This window comes from Mauremys mutica, chromosome 7 (assembly GCF_020497125.1).
Source record: "Mauremys mutica isolate MM-2020 ecotype Southern chromosome 7, ASM2049712v1, whole genome shotgun sequence".
In the NCBI taxonomy this organism is placed as follows: Eukaryota; Metazoa; Chordata; order Testudines; family Geoemydidae; genus Mauremys; species Mauremys mutica.
Window position 1 is genome coordinate 28,804,463 of NC_059078.1, and position 18,134 is coordinate 28,822,596.

At 46.7% G+C, this 18,134-nt stretch overlaps 1 protein-coding gene and 1 long non-coding RNA gene across 13 annotated transcripts in view; both read left to right on the forward strand.

The window, feature by feature from the left end:
- Window positions 1-9,560, forward strand: part of LOC123373673 — a 58,125-nt gene extending 48,565 nt beyond the window's left edge. Inside the window, exon 3 of the long non-coding RNA XR_006580812.1 lies at window positions 8,768-9,560. This is a non-coding gene — a long non-coding RNA (uncharacterized LOC123373673). The remainder of the gene's footprint in view (window positions 1-8,767) is intronic.
- A 5,434-nt stretch (window positions 9,561-14,994) lies between these two features.
- WNK2 (WNK lysine deficient protein kinase 2) overlaps window positions 14,995-18,134 on the forward strand; it is a 172,406-nt gene continuing 169,266 nt past the window's right edge. For 7 of the 12 annotated variants that reach the window (XM_045024206.1, XM_045024205.1, XM_045024203.1 and 4 more), the window contains exons 1-2: window positions 14,997-15,274; window positions 15,992-16,762. In XM_045024206.1, the coding sequence (XP_044880141.1) occupies window positions 16,088-16,762 (675 nt within the window). In that variant the 5' untranslated portion in view covers window positions 14,997-15,274; window positions 15,992-16,087. Of the gene's footprint in view, window positions 15,275-15,991; window positions 16,763-18,134 lie in introns of all 12 variants that reach the window. The other 5 variants (XM_045024212.1, XM_045024211.1, XM_045024204.1 and 2 more) reach the window with 3 other exon arrangements.

Sequence of the window (18,134 nt, forward strand, 5' to 3'; positions counted from 1 at the left end):
AGAACAAATATAAAATCTCCATTATTCTTCTCGCACTCCTGCTCTCTACCAGATAAACATAATTTCTATATTTAAAGGTGTACAACCATGGAGTTGTAGCTATGTACACCACAGGCTGACAAAATCCATAGTCTTGCAAGTATTACTGGAATGGCTCTTTCATTATTTTTATAGTCAATTATGAGTTTCTGTACTGGAGCTGGCAAGCATCTAGAAATCTACTACCCAATAGGTGATTTTGTAAATTCGGGGTGGGGGTAGGGGAATCCATAGATATCTCTTTTTCACTAGCAGTGAAGATGAAGGAAACCCTTTTCCAAAGTTATTAATACTTCATACATCTCGCAATCAGAGATAAAGATATTGCAGTGCCATTATATAGCAAACTGAACAAATTGCCTCTATCACTTAGGACTTCGAGTTCTCAAAATCATTTGAGTGGGTTTATGCATCGTCTCAAAGCATTTTCTTTTTTTTTTCTTGAGCAATTTTGACTCCTCCGTGTGACATCTTTCACTACATGAAATAGAGGTATTTCATATGCTGCAAGTAAGAACAACATTACTAGGTAATAGAGCCCATTACCATGAAAGCAGGCTAAAGCTTTATGGTACGACAGTAAAGGTTGCATTTTTTCATTTGTTTTATATCTGTATTTCCTAATGCATTTGGGACCTTCCAATTACTATTCTGTCCCTAGTAAGGTCTTCTACCTTTGAGATTTTATTAGAGGGTGCCCAGGTTATTTTGGTGGCCTTTGCACTGAGCCCGAGGCTTCTGTGATTTCCAATTTTACATTTTCTGCAGGGCTTAGTGGATTCTGGAGCATGTAGCTTAGAGTGTGTGTACGTATGAGCACGTGCGCTAATGAACACATGTCTAAATGTGCACTTTATTTAAATAAAGAAATTAGAAGTGGGAAAAGTACGTTGTTGCAGCTGAGTTTATAAAGCCAAAAAGTTAAGAAACCAAGGTGATGCTCTTACAATTACTCTAAACTCAGCCATATACTACCATACTCTGTACAATCTGTTAAAGCACATACATATTACAACACTACTACACACTGTGCACAGGTGGTCAGGTTATGGCTGTCAGGACTGGGGTGTGGGCAGTCATGCCTAGTGGTTGGGGCAGGACTGGAACAAGGTTGGGCACCAGGCAGGCACAGAGCAATTACAGCGGCAGACATAAGCATTGAACCAGCAGCAACCTGCTAGCACTGCTGGGCTTATGAATACGCCTGCTGGCTCCCTTCCACTAGACAGTTCTGCTGTAGACCATCTTAGCTCATTAGTCTGCCTGGAGACTGAACAAGGAAGTCCCAAGATCAGCTGCAGGCCCTCACTCCTGACAGCATTTGCTGTGTGAGGCATAATTTTGATTACTGTGACCCATGGATTCCACATCTTAACTATTGCATTGCAATTACCCTTGTATTTTATTGCATGTGACATAAAATAAACTATCCTAGTAGCTCTGGTTGTGGTCATTGGAGCACTTGCAGGTGGTCCATAAAGAACTGGTTGGTCACATGGTTTTGGCTTTCCTCCTTGCTTCCAGCTGCTACATGGTATTAAAAGACGCTTTAAAAAATACACTGCATGGTTTCCTAATACTGCTTTTCCTTGTAAACAATTGCTATAGGAGTGAAATGGTCTGTGTACTTGCAAATGTAAGAGAAGGTGGTCCATGAGACGAGAGCGGCTATTAAGATCATTGCCTAAAAAAGTTAAAGAACTCCTGAAGTTGCCTTGTCCAGTCCTCTCCCCTTTCAAGAGAGTTAAGGGCTAGTAATTGTAGATCTGGGTGCACATTATTATACAACAGGATGCTCCTGTACATGTTTGCTCCAACTGGGGTAGAAGGGAAGGGGAACTGGGTGTGTGGCTGTCACTCCTAGGCTGTGTTTGCCCTCTGGGTACCCTTAATATTGCAACCAATTCCTCTGATGCTTCATTGTTGTGTAATAAGTATTTGTGCTTCAAGAAACTCTGCCAATCCCTTCTGTTTCCTTTTGTTCTACCCTGAGGCCACGAGGAAAATGGCTTGACAAAGCTTTTGCTGCTCTTATTCCTCTGAGTGCAAGTTATTGTTCTTGTTGCATAAGAAACCCCTGTTGGGCACAAAGCACATTGGACAAGATCATCCTGCAGACTCAGATTACTGTGTTACTATTGTAGCACTGTTAATTGGCACATCACTTCATGAACCCAGATAAAACATGGCCCATGCTCTGAAGAATTTATAATCTAAATAAGACAAGCCACAGGACAACAGTCCAGGATGCTATGGGGATTATTAATGAGAGAGAGGAAGGGATGTCTACAGGGATTTGAAGGAAGACAGAAAAGACACTGGTAGATAAGGACGGGAAGATGGCTCTGTGCATAGGACTAAAATGAGAGAGAATGCAAAGCTGAGACTGGGAAAAGGAGACTGATGCTTTATGTCAGACTGTGGGATGTGAAGGCAAAAACAGAGTAATACAGCATAGCCATTGTGGTTTAAACACTAAGTTACAGTTACAATTCTGAGAGCATCGCCATTTTTGGAATAAATTCTAGCTAAGTGACACACGTTGCTAGGAAACTTTTGTATTAAAAGGCATTCATCTTTGAACCTCTTATTTGGAAACACTGCAATAGTGGGGTGGCTTTTTTTCTGTGCTGAGGAAGTTGTTTTAATGTCATTCCTGGTACTTATTTAGACGAAATAGCAGAGGAAGAAAACCCTGAATTGTTCTGTGCAAAGATTAAAATCTGACTATAACATTTCCACTTTTGTTATGGGTTTCACTTTGCTTCATCACAATTTTGATGTGGTTTATCAACATATGAATCACAGAACTGGAAGAGACCTCAATAGGTCATCTAGTCCATTCCCTTGCATTGAGGCCAATTAAGTATTATATAGACCATCCCAACAGGTGTTTGTCTAACCTGCTCTTTAAAACCTCCAATGACAGATTTTAAAACATCTCTAGGTAATGTGTTCCAGTGCTTAACTACCTTACAGTTAGGAAGTATTTTTTTTCTCATGTCTAGCCTAAATCTCCCCTGTTGGAATTAAGACTTCTTGTCCTGTCCCCAGGGGTTAAGGACCCCTGCTTGGCCCCAGGTCCCACCCTACCTCTTCCTGCCCCCGCTTCACCTCTGCCCCTCCTCTTCCCCGCCTCTTTCTGCCCTCTCCCCCAAGCACCCCCATCCTCCCCCTCCCTCCCAGCGCCTCCTGCACATCAGGGAACAGCTGCTCCCAAGCCCATTCCAGCCCCTGCAACCCACTCCTGTTCCAGGGTCTGATACCAGGCCTCAGGGTGGCGGTCCCAGCCGCTCCAGGTTCCTGCTCTCACCTCTCCCCATCCCCCAGATGCATGTGAATTTACATAGGGGTGGAGCTCCCTCAGTCCTCCCCCACCGCATTCCCCTCCCCCCAGCTAAAAGGTTGCTAGTGTGCATTAATGTAGTCTTGTTTCAAACAGTACTACGCTAATGTACGCTAGGGAACTTTTAGCGTGTGCCAGCAGGGTCCACACAGGCCCATTATAGCACAACATTTTGGTGCACACTAGAATTTACACTTATCTAAGAGCGGACTAATGCAGAGTGTAGACAAGCCCTAAGTCATTGCACATTCATGATCTTATTGACCATCCAGACCTGGCTATTGGAGCAAGTAATTCTTTTTAAAGATAAATCATGACTTTGGGGCTTTTGTTTAGTAAATTTAGTGTTTGTGATAAGTGCTAGATTGGCGGGCCTGAGCAACAGAAGTCCATTTATACCAAGTATGGCGGCAGCAGTCCAGACGCTTCTATGCTGTCCTACCAATTTGCTTCAAATCTGATCTAAGGAAAGCAGTAGATATTGAGAAGGTACACCTCCTACCCCGATATAATGCTGTCCTCCAGAGCCAAAAAATCTTACCGCATTATAGGTGAAACTGCGTTATATTGAACTTGCTTTGATCCACCGGAGCTCACAGCCCCTCCCCTCCCTCCCCCCCCCCGGAGTGCTGCTTTACCACGTTATATCCAAATTCGTGTTATATCAGGTGGCGTTATCAGGGGCGGCTCTAGGGATTTTGCCACCCCAAGCACAGCAGGCAGGCTGCCTCCGGCGGTTTGCCTGCAGGAGGTCCTCCGCAGGCAAACCACCGATTGCAGCCTGCCTGCTGCCCTCACAGCGCCGACAGAGCGCCCCCCGCGGCTTGCCGCCCCAAGCACGCGCTTGGCGTGCTGGGGCCTGGAGCCGCCCCTCGGCGTTATATTGGGGTAGAGGTGTAGTTTGGATTTATGCACAGTCAGACCTTGGTGTGTCTGCTAACACTGACAATTTTTGCCAGTTGAGATGATAGGTGTTCATTGCTGTGCATCATAAGCATGGTCCACTGGGAAGCAGCCTGTCCACTAAATAACGATCACATGGCAACAGCTAAAGAGAAGGATGCTATGTGGATGCTTGTGTGATGACTGTTCTTTGAAAGGCACCACATAAACTAGAATCTATTGATGAATCTATTTTTCACTCACTTCTGTCCTTTCATTTTACATTTGATTTAATTTTGAAAACCTAAAATCTATGGAACAAAAATTAGGTCTGAGGGCCTCTGAAGTTAATTTCCACTGCCCAAGTTCTGGCACTTCCTTTTTATTTAATTATTATTATTTTATTGTGGTTTATAAACTATCTGTGTAAGTCTCTTTTGAAAACTGCTGTGACAGCTGCTTTTCATGTGACCTTGATACAGGGTCTCACAAACTCCTTACCTTTTATTTGGAAAATACACCCACCAAAAATTAGGTCGACCTTGTGTTTAAGAGAGAAACTATCAACACGAATGTCATGTTTTGTAAAGGGATGCTGCCAGACTGATAGCAAGCATTTATAAACTCTTCTGCTTCAAAGTGCTTTACAAGCAATGAATGATTATGATTATTACTAATTTATATAGGAGCCCCACTCATGAACCAGGATCCCATTGTGTTATGCATTGTACAAACACAGAACAAAAAAAATTAAAATATTCTTTTAGATGATTGAATCTGAAACTTGTAAAATTAAACTTTTTATACTCCACTTGGACAATGGGAATAGATTAATCACTTTCCCTTTTGTTTATAATTACCAGTCACTTATACTTTCTGGTTCTTGATTAGTCAGATGCTGCAGTGTCTAAGTAGCAAATACTGTAGGGGAATGTGAAATCCAAATAAACTATCTGCACCAAAATTCAGATTTTCTCTCTCTCTCTCTCTCTCTCTCTCACTTTTCGTTTAAACAGTTCTGCTAATATCGTTTAAAATTAAACCTAAATATTTGGCCCTCTGCTAAGTATCTTTAAATTCTTGTCTGTTTACTTATAACCACTTCTTCAGACTACTAACCCTGAAAGTTTGACAATTCTAACTTTGCTTCTCACCATTTGTTTGTTTTCTGCACGTTACTCATGTTAGCTGGTAAGACTGGAATGAATAATTTCATTTGTTTTGTGTTCGTCTCTGGCTGGCATGAAACAAACACTGAAGGGGAATAATTACATTTAAATTGCCTTCATTGTAAAGGAAAAACTTGTATTCACTGGGATTTGTGAAGCTCTTTAAATAATGGGGCCTAAAAATACTGTTGTTTGTAAGTTCAGTAAGGAAAAAAAAATGTCCAGGGCAAAGCACTCTAAATGTGTAATCTATTTGCATGTGATCTACTTTTCCTGTATTCAGAATACAATTTAGATTCCTAATTACTTAGGCTACGTGTGCTCTATGTGCTGGGTGATATTCCCCTACTCTCATCAAGCTAGTGCAAGTATAAATATCACTGTAGCTATGGCAGCACAGGTAGTGGCAGTGAAAGCAAGGCTGAGCTGTGCAGAGTACATATCCACCAGTTTCAGGCAAGATTGTTCTTGGCGTGCCTCAGCCGTTCCTCCGTTGCTGCTCCCTGTGCTACCAAGGCTGCACGGCTATTTATACACGGGCTAGCTCATTGAGAACTGGCCCAAGTATGTGTACACAAGCAGGGGAATCACACCCCAGCTCCTGGTGTAGACATAGCCTTTGACTGCAAGATCTTTGGGGCAGAGACCATCTTCTTGTTCTGTGTGTACAGTACCTAGCACAATGGGGTCGTGGTCCATGACTAGGGCCTATGATGCTAACTGTGGGGGCGAACTTACTCACACACGTTGTTTCCAGCTTTAGAGCGTGCATTTAGGCCAAACAAGGCCATCTTATTATTTATTTGCATTGTAGCACCACCACAATGCAAATAAATAATAAGATGGCCTTGGTTGGCCTAAATGCACGCTCTAAAGCTGGAAACAACGTGTGTGAGTAAGTTCATCCCCACAGTTAGCATCATAGGCAAAGGGGCTAATCTCATGAGTAAAGTTATTCATCTTTGAAAGATCGGGGCTTAACATATTGCATACTCAAATGTTATTGCAGGGCCTTTGTCCTCTGTTTCCTGACATTACTCACCCATCATTATTCATCATTCCATGCTCAAGAGGTATGGGTGGGGGCGGGGAAATCATTTGGTTAATAAACCAAGAGGAGACACACGCTTCATTGTGTTAGCCTAGCGCAAAGAGCACAAAGAGCCACTCATGAAGTCCTTCTAAAGCACTGGCTACTTGTTTCTTCAAGTTACACTTTCTCTACTCTGCCACTTGGTGGAGTTTAGTGATTTAGGCTCCGATGAATGTTCTTTTTCAAACCGGTATATGGATTCTACTTGTAAAATGATAGATTGTCCCTGTAACCTGAGAACAAAGAAACAAAGCTGGCATGTTACCTTAACATGAGAACTAAGGAAAAGACACATCAAAGATTCAAAAACAAGAGTTTACTTGAAACTAGGCCTGATGAAGAAGGTGTCAGATCCCAAATATTAATATAATCCCTCCCTCGGAAAGTAAAGAAATAAACAATATGTGCTCATTTTTTAAATAAGTGATGTTTTCAGATTAATATCTTAATATTTGTCAGCTCATCAGATGGGAGGTGCTATAGCAGTCCAAAGTATTATGTTTCATCCTGCAGATTGGAATTAATTTTAGCAAGGAAGAACTTTTTTCTTCTGTTGAATCCTGTATTATAGATTTTGCTCTATATTACTCAAACTTTGTGAGGGATTTGTTATGCTGTTTTTCCTCTAAGTAAAGCTTTGTCCTCCCCACCCCAAACCAAATAATTAAATAATGAACAGCTAGACTCAAGCGCCTCATTTATTTGACAATCAAATCCTGATCCTGCTGCCATTGAAATCAATAGCAAGTCACTTCAAAGACAGGTGAATCAGGTCCTAGGCTAGATACATTTTCATCTGGGAAACTTGAACTCAGAGCCTTTTTCTAAGATCAAGCCTTGTATACTGTTCTGACCCTGCATACCCTCTACAGCAGGGGTGGCCAACCTAAGCCTGAGAAGGAGCCAGAATTTGTCAATGTACATTGCCAAAGAGCCACAGTAATATGTCAGCAGCCCCTCGTCAGCTCCCCCACCCCCACTCCCAGCACCTCCCATCCACCGGCAGCCCCACTAATCAGCACCTCCCACTCCCTCCTCACACCTCCTGATCAGCTGTTTTGTGATGTGCAGGAGGCTCCAGGGGGGAGGAGAAGAGCGAGGGCATGGCAGGCTCAGGGGAAGGGGTGGAGTGGAGGCAGGGCCTGTGGCAGAGCCAGGGGTTGAGCAGTGAGCACCCCCCAGCACATTGGAAAGTTGGCACCTGTAGCTCCAGCCCCGGAGTCGGTGCCTATACAAGGAGCCACATATTAACTTCTGAAGAGCCGCATGTGGCTCCGGAGCCACAGGTTGGCCACCCCTGCTCTACACCTTGTTGTGTAATGCAGACTAATTGCTCTACAGATCTCATTAACTCCTGAGCTCTGTAGCGCTCATTAATTTCTGGTTTCTAATGCCTACCTAACACTTTTTTATTTGTGCTAAATCAATAAACAAATGAACATCAGCTGAGTTCTAACTGATCTAAAGAGGCTTGACCCCCGAAACTTGGTCTCCCCCGGTCTGCAGGTCCTTTGTGGTATGTTAATGTTCATTGATAATCGATGGCCAGTAGTGATGATCCTCTAAACTCATTCCTGATGCAGTATGCCATCTGCACCTATGTCTTCTCAGCACATTCCTAGAGAAAGAGGGGTTTCTATGTGCAGCTCTCTGTCCCAATAGTCAAATGGAGGTAGAGGGGAAACAAACTGGAAAACATTCTGCAAGCAGTTGTGTGTGGGTGCAGGTAACTCTCCCACATACAGCTCATGGCAGGGTCAAGGACTTATCAGGCTCCTTCTTAGAAAGCGGAAGCAGAAGCTTTGCAATTTCTTTTTCAATTAAATGTTTCCCAAATAATTTTTAGTCCCTTCCTACCATGGAACTTATGATACTGGAAGTAAATGAGATACTTTTACATGACAATGTGTGTTTGCCACATGCTAAAAATGGATGTTACATATTTTAAAGAATATCCAGAGCTGGCTACCGGTATCTGCAACACACTGGCATCAATTCCCAGTCTTTTCATACTTGAAATTATTGCGAGAAAAAAATAAAGCATTCATCACTTGTCCAGAAGCATTACTATGGCATTTGATACTTTCTTCTTCTGACGTACGTGAGAGGGAGTCATTAGAGACACGTATATAATCATATGAAGCAGTGGTTTGTAGAAATATAAATACTGCACATAAATGTTGATACGTGCACATTAACTGTCTTGTATAATTCAAGTTTCTCGCTCATTTCTTGCAGTGATAGAACTCTTTCATCTAGGTGATATGCTACATAATTGTCTTCCACAAATTCAGATTCACAGTGGTAAAACTGCATGGCAGAAGAGCATTCTATGGAGATAAGATGAAGTGACAGACTGTGATAAACTGGGATTTTACCACGCCACAGCTGCATTCAGCATTGAAAAGACAAAGGCCATGTACTTCAGTCATCATGGGGATGCTGAAACTCCATTTTTACTTTGTTTCTGAATGCTTAACTTGGCTCAGTATCTCAACGAGTTTCTGGGGTGTGAGGTCTCTGTGTCAGGAAGTGATGCTACTGTGCGTATCCTCAGCACAAACAGAAGAGTTAAAGATGAAACTTTAATTATGAGTCTAGATCTTCAAAAAGGGTAGTGCTTACATTTCATTTGTTTTTGTTTTCAGTTTGTGCCACGGTATGTTTTTACTTCATTGTTTGCCTGTGAATGCGTGTTGTGTTTAGTTAACCACATATTGTTGCGGAAGTGCCTGAAAGTTAAGACCATAGATCATAATGGCATGTTTACAGTCACTGTACCCTAATAGATACTCTCTGTATAGCACACCCCTGCTTCCTTTTTCTTCCTAAAACAATGGAGTTTACTCATATGAATATTTATAGTGGTAAAGAAATGTTTTTGTAGAACAAGTTTATACAGTCTCATCGCCTCTGTAAATCCTAAGAAAATACAATATCAATAGACTAAATACTATAAGCAATATTGTGTGGAGAAAATATAAGCTATTGCTAGTTTTTAATTACACATACACTTCTACCCCGATAGAACGCGACCCGATATAACACGAATTCGGATATAACGCGGTAAAGCGGCGGGGAGCCCCAGGCCCTGTAAAGCGCCACCCGAGCCCCGCTGCTTTACCGCGTTATATCCGAATTCGTGTGGAGCCCCGGGCCCTTTAATTCACCACCCGAGCCCCGCTGCCAGACCTTGGGCGGTGATTTAAAGGGCCCAGGGCTTCCCGCAGCAGCTGGAGCACCAGGCCCTTTAAATCCCCACCCGAGCCTGGCTGCCAGAGCCCCGGCGGGGATTTAAAGGGCCCAGGGCTCCCCGCAGCAGCTGGAGCACCTGGCCCTTTAAATACCCACCCGAGCCTGGCTGCCAGAGCCCCGGCGGGGATTTAAAGGGCCCAGGGCTCCCCCCAGCAGCTGAAGCACCGGGCCCTTTAAATCACAGCCAGGGAAGCCAGTCCAGTCCGGCATGGCATACTGGACCAAACCCGATATAATGCGGTCTCACCTATAAGGCAGTGAGATTTTTTGGCTCCCGAGGACCGTGTTATATTGGGGTAGAAGTGTAGTCGAAATTATGCCTCATTTTCTACACCTATCACAGGCAATGAAGAATGATGGCTAGTGCTATTATATTCCTAGACAAACCTGTCAATTTTGTTCCACAATGAACCTCATTTATTTAAGGCTGATGGGCTTGGTGATAAAGTATAATTCCATGGTCTAAAATAGAAGAGGCTATTTCCCTGCTCAAAACAATATGAACATATTCTGAGAGTCTCAAGTAACATAAAGAAGGGTCATATACTTGTCTGCATGTGAATTTTGGCATTGAGTTCAATTGTATTATTTATCATAGCTGTGTAGGGTTATAATAGACTGCAAAAGAAAAAGAGGAACTTTTTTTAAACAGATGTTTGTTTGTTTTTTTAACCCGGAACTTTAAAAATGTTAATATGATGTTAAAAATGTGATAATAAATGATCATAGTTGCATGGGGGTTGAAATGGGAGGTATTCTTTCAAGCCATTTTATCCTGTACCAAAGTGATGAGAGAGACAAGGCGGTGAGGTGAGGTGGGCCAACTTCTGTTGGGAAAAGAAACAAGGTTTTGAGCTTATTAGACAGAAATTGGTCCAATACAAGATATTATCTCACCCATTTTGTCTCTGTAATATAGCTGTGTCAGTCCCAGGATAACAACAGTGCATATGCCAAAATGCATGTGTAAGTGAAACTTATTTCTGGATTTTGCTAGGAATACAGGCCCTGCTCCTGCAGCTGGAACCAAACAGGCAGATGCTTATGTCCACATATAGCCCTACTGAAGTCAGTTTGGTAACCCATTTGGGTTCAATTGCAGGATCGGACCACAAAGTCTTTCAACTGGAAATCAAGGCAGATAAATAACTAAATAGAAACTTTAAACCTAGCTATCAGTTATAGGATAACTTAATCAAGGAGCAGATTTGGCAGAAAGAAAGGTGGTGGTACTCTTCCAAGCTCCGTCTTACAAGGCGAGCTCTGTCCAGGTGAGTTGGCAATATGAGATCTCACTCATTGTAGAGTGTGCAGATATTCAGTATATGATCATGTTCATTGTTTGGCTCTACAGCACTCCTTCAACTATGCTCTCCTTCAGTGGGGGTTGAATACAGCTTCCTTGGGACAGGCTGCTTCTTTTATAGTGGGGGGGGGGGAAATAAGTCGTGGTATCTCTCGTGTGTTCTGCAACCACCTTCCTATTCACTTGGCTCCTGCAAATTGAACAGAGCAGTTCCTTTAATGAGGATTTCTCCACTGAAGTTCCAGACTGTCTGGGGAGCAATGGAAAGTCCTTCTACATCTTACATTTACTCTCAGATCTGGAAGATCTTCATGGTCTGGTGTGGCACCAGGAGTATTACTGTCTTATCTTGCTCAGCCTAGTATGCTTTGCATTTCTTTGTCCCTGTTCAAGAAGGGTCTCAAAGATGAGTGATTCATCCCTCAGCAGGACTTGATCCTCCTCTCCCAGTTTCTGATGTATCCCTAATTTGAGCCTTTCTGGTAGACTTCTTTCCTTTAAGATGGCCCTACTTATTGCAGTGACCTAAGCCAAACGAGTGAGTAAATCAAATTCTCATAATCTCTCTCTCTTCTTCTCTTTTTATAGAAAGGCATTTTTGTTGTTTTGGCTTTCTCCAGGACTTGTTCCCAAGTGGATAGTCAATTTCGCCTGAACAATTTAGTCTTAGCACTCCCTTTCTCTATCCAAATCTGGTATTTTCCCCACCACACAATGCCAAGAGGCTGCATTTGGTGGATGTAAGCAGGTTCTCAAGTTTTATCGTCCCTGTTCTCAGAACTTCAAAAAATTAAGGCAACTGTTTCCTTGCTTTGAGGGTTACAAGAACAAGTTGCTGTTGCTAGGTGGGTCTGAGACTGCATTCTCACAGGGTTTGATCAGTCTGGTAGCCTGTCAGATCCTATTTGGCTAGAGAAGCTGCCCCTTTATAGACCGCATGCTAAGGCACTAATTTCCAAGGTGTGTAAAGCAGTGACCATGATCATCTCCTCACTCTTTTTTTTTGTCACTATCAACTGGGCCTCTCTGCTTCTCAGGGTGCCTTCTTTGGCTGCAGGTTCTTGTCAGCAGCAGAATTTGGCAGTTTTGCCTCCCAGGATTACTCTTTGCTAATAAACTGTCTGTCCTTTTAATCCACTGTTGTAGGAGAAAAGAAAAAAGTATGAACAACAAGAGAGAATTTACTTATCGGTGTTTGTCTCACTCACTCTTTTACCCTACATCCTACCATCCTCTGTGTGCTGCTGCTTATTTTATTTTCTTGTAGGCTGTTTCTTTCTATATTTCTCTAGCTGGAGAGATTGTTCTTGGTCAATCTTCTAATACCAGCAATAGAGTTTCAGATCTTTTCACACTCTGCTTCTCTAGTGGTAGCATTATAATACTGTCTGTTCTGTAATCTGCTGTCCATAGAGAAGAGATTGTGACATACAGAATTACCAGTATTTTTTCCTTTTATTACATACATTTGCAAACTTCCAGTTGTAACACAGTTTTAAATCCTTCAAATATAATTATAAGTAATAAGTCTGAGCACTTCAGTAAAAAATTACAATGCACCAATTAACACTGAAATTATAATTATCAAAGACATAAAGGATATTTCTTAAAATGAAAGCACCACCGTTCTTACATCATTTAAATACCATCTGTTTTCTTATAAAATATTACATTCTGTATAATCTTTGACTGTCTTTTAATTATGTGTGATTTCCTAGGTAACCAGGTTCTTCATATTCTGAAATAACACCCGCAGGAGACTTATTGCTGAACCTTCTTTCTTCTTAGTTTTTTTTTAACTTAATTGCTTTGTTTGTGTGTTAGTGTGATCTGAAAGCTTGACAATGCTGGAGCCTGAAACCCTTTTATTTACTTACAGAACAGCACCACCACAGCTACTGCTCATGCAAGCTTTGCTATTGGCTGTGCTTGTGTCTCAAACCTGACTTAAAGGGACCTCTGCCAGAGGGGAGAGGAGTTTAGACTTCAGCTCTTGTTCAGGGCTTTGTATCTCTCCTGCCACTACCCCTGTCAGGAGTAGTGACCTAGTTATGTGATGTGGACATTATTCATGAGGACTGAGAACACCAACTTAGTTTACAGTTGCTTCTGACTTGCCAACAGCACGTAGAGCTTTCAGTCATTTTTGACGTGGGGAAATTCAAAGTAGCAGCTTTGAGCAGAAAGACTCTCTATCCCATTATCTATCCCTTCCATGAACTCTCATTTTATTCCTAATTCTTTTTTAGACTTGATGCAGCTCAAATAATGGTAAATAGACCTGGAGGGGTGTTATGGTCTCTCGTCTGTGTCTCAATTATACACCAGAGTGCAGGGCCTGGGACAAATCAACCTGTATGGCCCCCCCTTAACATTTTTTATACAGGTGAAATCTGGTGTGGGGAGGGGACACTAGTGCTGGGGGGTGAGAGACAATGCAGAGTCACAGGGTGGCACCTGTCCTAGGGGCAAGGGGGTCCCCTGTGTTAGGGGGTCCCAGAAAGGGGAGGGGTCTGGGGCGGAAGGGCAATGGATGGGGTGAGCCTGGCGCTGGTGTGTGCTGGCGGCAGGAGGTGGCTGATGTGGCTGTGGGCGGGCTGGGTTACTGCTGGAGGCTGAGCCTGAGCCCCCAAAAGAAATACAACACACGCTTCCTGTCGCTGAGTGCAGGCCTGACCGTTGCTGCCGGCCTCGGGTCCCCTACTAGCCACCTGGGACGGCCTGGCCCCCTAACCCCATCCCCCTGGTCTGGCCTGGCCCCCCAGGCACCTCTATCTCTACTCCCCCCGAGCTGGCCTAGCGCCCCCTGCACAACACACGCTAAAGCACGGGGCCTGGAACAGTTGCCACGATTTGCCATCCCATACCCAAAGTCTGGCTCTGGATACAGGGCCCCTTTCTTCATGTTTATACAGACCTGCCGCTGTGGAGTCCTAGTCCAGTGACTGGGGGCCTCATCTCTACTTCATCTAAATAAAAATAATTGCTACTCTTCCAGCGAGAGGGGGAAGCCCACCACTCTAGGCAGCAGGTGTTTGTAATTCTACCGTCATCCACACATTGCAGTGCAATGTAACAAAAGTGCTCATCTGTTCTTCCACCCTCCCTGGCACTACAGCCTCTTTTATTTCCATTATGCTGATTATTTCATAGGGGGCACAGCAGTTCACCAGCCGATTCTTTGGTGGTTGGTTGGGTTTTTTAGGAGCGGGGGAAGCTGCAAGTGGTTTGAGACTTACATCTAACAGGCTCAGCCAGGAGAGAAAAAATTCATTGTCCCTAGAGGCGGCTAGTGGGTGGTTGGGAGCATCATGCTGTGCACACTCTGCAGCAAGTCCCAACTACCTCTAGGAGTAGGATGCTTCCCTGAATATGCTTTGATGGGCTTCTCCATCTGCTCCTTCGAGCCTGCTCCCCTCTTCCCTCTGCTCCCCCGCCCCCTTGGGCACCCCCCCCTGCTCCGGCACCCCCGAAGTTAATCCTCCATCCCTTACCTCCGACCTATTCCTTTATGCCCCGCACCTGCTCCTCAGCGTCCCCCGCATCCCCGCCGCCACCCCCCCAAACTGATCCTCCCTGCCCCTCAACGCCCGACGTTCGCTCCCCCCACGCTCAGGACAAGGACACCCGGCAGAGCCGCAGCTTCCCTGGGCGTCGCTTCTCCCCGGGTGGCTGGACACGTGCTGCTCGCGGCCGCCCCAGGAGCCGGGGGTGAAGCCGGCTGGGGCCGGGCAGACGCACGCGCGCCCGCCCATTGTTCCCCGAGGCGGGTCTAGCCGGCGACCCACGCCCCCGGCCCTCCTCATTGGCTGGCGGAGGCGCCCGGGGCTCGGGCTGCTCAGCGGAGAGCGAGGCCCATTGACAAAAGCGCCGGGCGGCTGGGCTAGGGGCGGCCGCCTGCTGCTGCAGCCGCTTAGGAGTGGAGGGGGCGTAGGCTGCTAGGGCGGCTCTGTAACCTTCCCCCCCCCGACGGGGATTGTTAGCTGGGATCAGGGCCAGCCGGCCCCAGGCTGCGCTGGGCAGGTGGAGGCTCGAGGCAGCGGCTGCAGGGAGGCGAGGGCTGCAGCGCCCGGGCTGCGAAGAGGGGGCGGCGGCGGTGCTAGGCTACTGGAGCCGGAGCCCTGCGGCCGGGCGCGCCCGGTCCCTTTCCATGGCTGCGAGGAGGGGCGGCTCCCCGTTGGCAGGTGAGTAGCCGGCTGGGCAGCGACGGGGGGGTTGGGCCCGCCCCGCAGGTGAGGCAGCAGCTCCATTGTGCGGCTGGGGCACCTGCACTCGGCTGGCGCATTCGGCACGCCGGGAACGTGCGGACCCAGCTTGCAGGCAGCCGCCGCCGCCTCCTAGTTAATGTCCCCCCTCCCCCCGCTGCAGATGCGGTGCTTGTGCCATGCATGCGCCCCCCCTCACCCCCAGCCAAGGCGCAGGATTAACGGCACGAACCCCCGCGCCCCGACTGCTGCGGCAGTCGCGGCCTCTGTGGGCAGGGCTGGCGAGACTCTCGTGGGCTGGTTCGGCGGTATTGGCCTCTGCTCCAGCCCAGCACCCTCTAGCTCTGTGGAGTCCCAATATGGCTTTGCGGCGAGGCGCTCTCTGCCTGCAGCATCGCTGACGAGTGAGCCACCGCGGGCGGGCGGGCGGGCGGGGGAAGGAAAGGGGGCAAGTCCGCGGAGGGGAGCTGCGTGGGGGGTGCAGTGCGCGTGGAGTCCCAGGCGAGGAGGAGGAGGGGCCGCGTGGCTGGGGAAAGGGGCCAGCCGGCTGCGAGGGCGGTGCTGCAGGCTGGGGGTGGAAGGGGGTAGCGGGAGAAGGGGGGCGCGCGCGTGGGGTGAGCGGGTTTCCCCAGAGCCGGCGCTCGCGGCGTGGGCTCGGGACGCTGGTGCGTCAGTGCGCTGCGCTCTGCCCCGCAGGTGACCGGGCCGGGGCCCCGCACGCGGACGGACCATGGTGACTCCCCCGCTCCGGGGACAGCGGCGGCGGCGGCAGGAGCCGGAACCTCGGCGCTAATGGAAACTGGGTGCGCTGCCAGCTCGGCACCTCCGCGGGGGGGAGGCGGCGCGTCTCCAGCTGCTGCCCGGCCCCCGCCAGCGGACGGGAGTGCGGCCGTCGGTGGGCTCGGCAGCCGGAGCGGGGCGGGCATGGAGACCGCTGCGGTGCCGGAGAGGGGCCCGGCCCCTGGCCTCCCTCCCCGCGGGCCCGGCGCCAGGGAGCCCAGAGCCGGCCACCTGCGGTTCCTGCGGAGGAGCGTGGTGGACTCGGACCAGGAGGAGCCGCCTCTCGAGCTCTCCGAGGCTGAGCCGCGCAGGATCGTCCTGCTCTCCAAAACCAGGCGGATCATTGCGGAGAGGGCCAAGGAGCGGCACGGGGAGGCCGAGCTTGAGCCCCCTGCGGCCGAGCCCGCGGGCGAGCCCAAAGGGGCCGCCCCCGGAGTGCCGGCCGCGGCCGAGGAGCAGAAGGAGCCGGGCAGGGATGCGGAGAGGAAAGAGCCGTCGGACAAAGACCAGAGCAAGTCCAAGAAGGAGGAGCCCGAGGAGGAGGAGGCCGACATGAAAGCCGTTTCCACCTCGCCCGATGGCCGGTTCCTGAAGTTTGACATCGAGCTGGGCAGGGGGTCCTTCAAAACGGTCTACAAGGGGCTGGACACGGAGACCTGGGTGGAAGTCGCTTGGTGTGAACTTCAGGTAAGCTGGGCTGGTCCTGGCCACCTCCCTGCTCTGAGCCGTCCTGACAACTAAGGACACAGCCTGTGCCATCTACAGACCTGCAAACGCAGCCTTTAGAGTCCCCATTGCTGATCCTCCTGCGTCTAACTATAGCAGGAGGTTTTCATTGGCTCAGAATCTGCCACCTTATGTAGGCTCCTGCCTTAATCCCCTGAGCACTGGGCTTGATCACTGAAATTTCTGGCAATGTAATGGGCTAAGGATGCGACTGATGAGAAGGTCAGGAGTTCTTCCCTTGACTGCCCAGAGATTGTCAGAAGAGGCTTCAGGGGGTAGTTTTATGTCACTCAAACTGACACTTGAGACATCTGTAACTTGATTTAGCAGGAGTCTAGCTATAACTTAAAAAATACATAAAAGATCTTAAAATACAATTGCAGAAAATAGATTTACTTCCTTTACAAATCTAAACACAGGGGTTGGAGGTCTAGGGTCTCTTCCCACTGAAACCTCCTATTTTGAAAGGGTTATTAAGCTGTCACAAACTCATTCTGAATTGAAATTTGGGAAGCACTTTCTAATCAAACATGGCTTATATATTTTTGGCCATATCTGAATTAATCTTTCAGCAAAGTCAAACATTTGTGGATTCAGATGTCTTTTAGAATAAAAGCAACTGAAGTTTTTTTCCCTCTCTAGTATCTCTCTCTTTTTTTTAAAAGCCTTTGAGCCCTGTAGGGTGAAATAGTACGTTAATACAACTAATTAAAGTCCTGAGACTCTTCAGTTTCTGGGCATGGACACTTCATGCTTTTAACTATTCCTGTAATTCTTTATATTTTTCATACAAATGTATATGCACCACAGACAGTGTGGGTTATACAAATTGCAACATGATGTACCTCGTTTTTTTTTATGAAGTTTTGGTATCTGTTTCCAGACCTAGGTTATTAACATACATTGACATGAGACCTAAGCTGTTGTGACTTTTTTGGTCCTTAGGTTTTTTTCTTTTAGTAAGATCTTCTTTCTAGACTACCTCTTAAACTAGGTTGTGTTATATAGATTTTGTTGGGGCACTGACATCTGTACCTCAAATTGAGCCATGGCACTAATCCTGCATTCCTTGTGCACCCAAAACTCCCACTGAATACAGGATCAATCCTCCTGCTATCATAGTGTCTAAGTACAATTAGTAAAGGAAAGAACGGAAGCCCTGATTCTGAAAATCAATGTAAACTCTCCTTTGTCGCCTGTGATAGGCAGACAAGTGGACATACAGCCTTGCCACTTTGGGTGATTTTATTGTATGGTATCTTGTAATCCATTGCAACCCCATATTGTCTAATTAAAAGTGTAGGGAATACTTATCTCGATATTTCACTTGAAT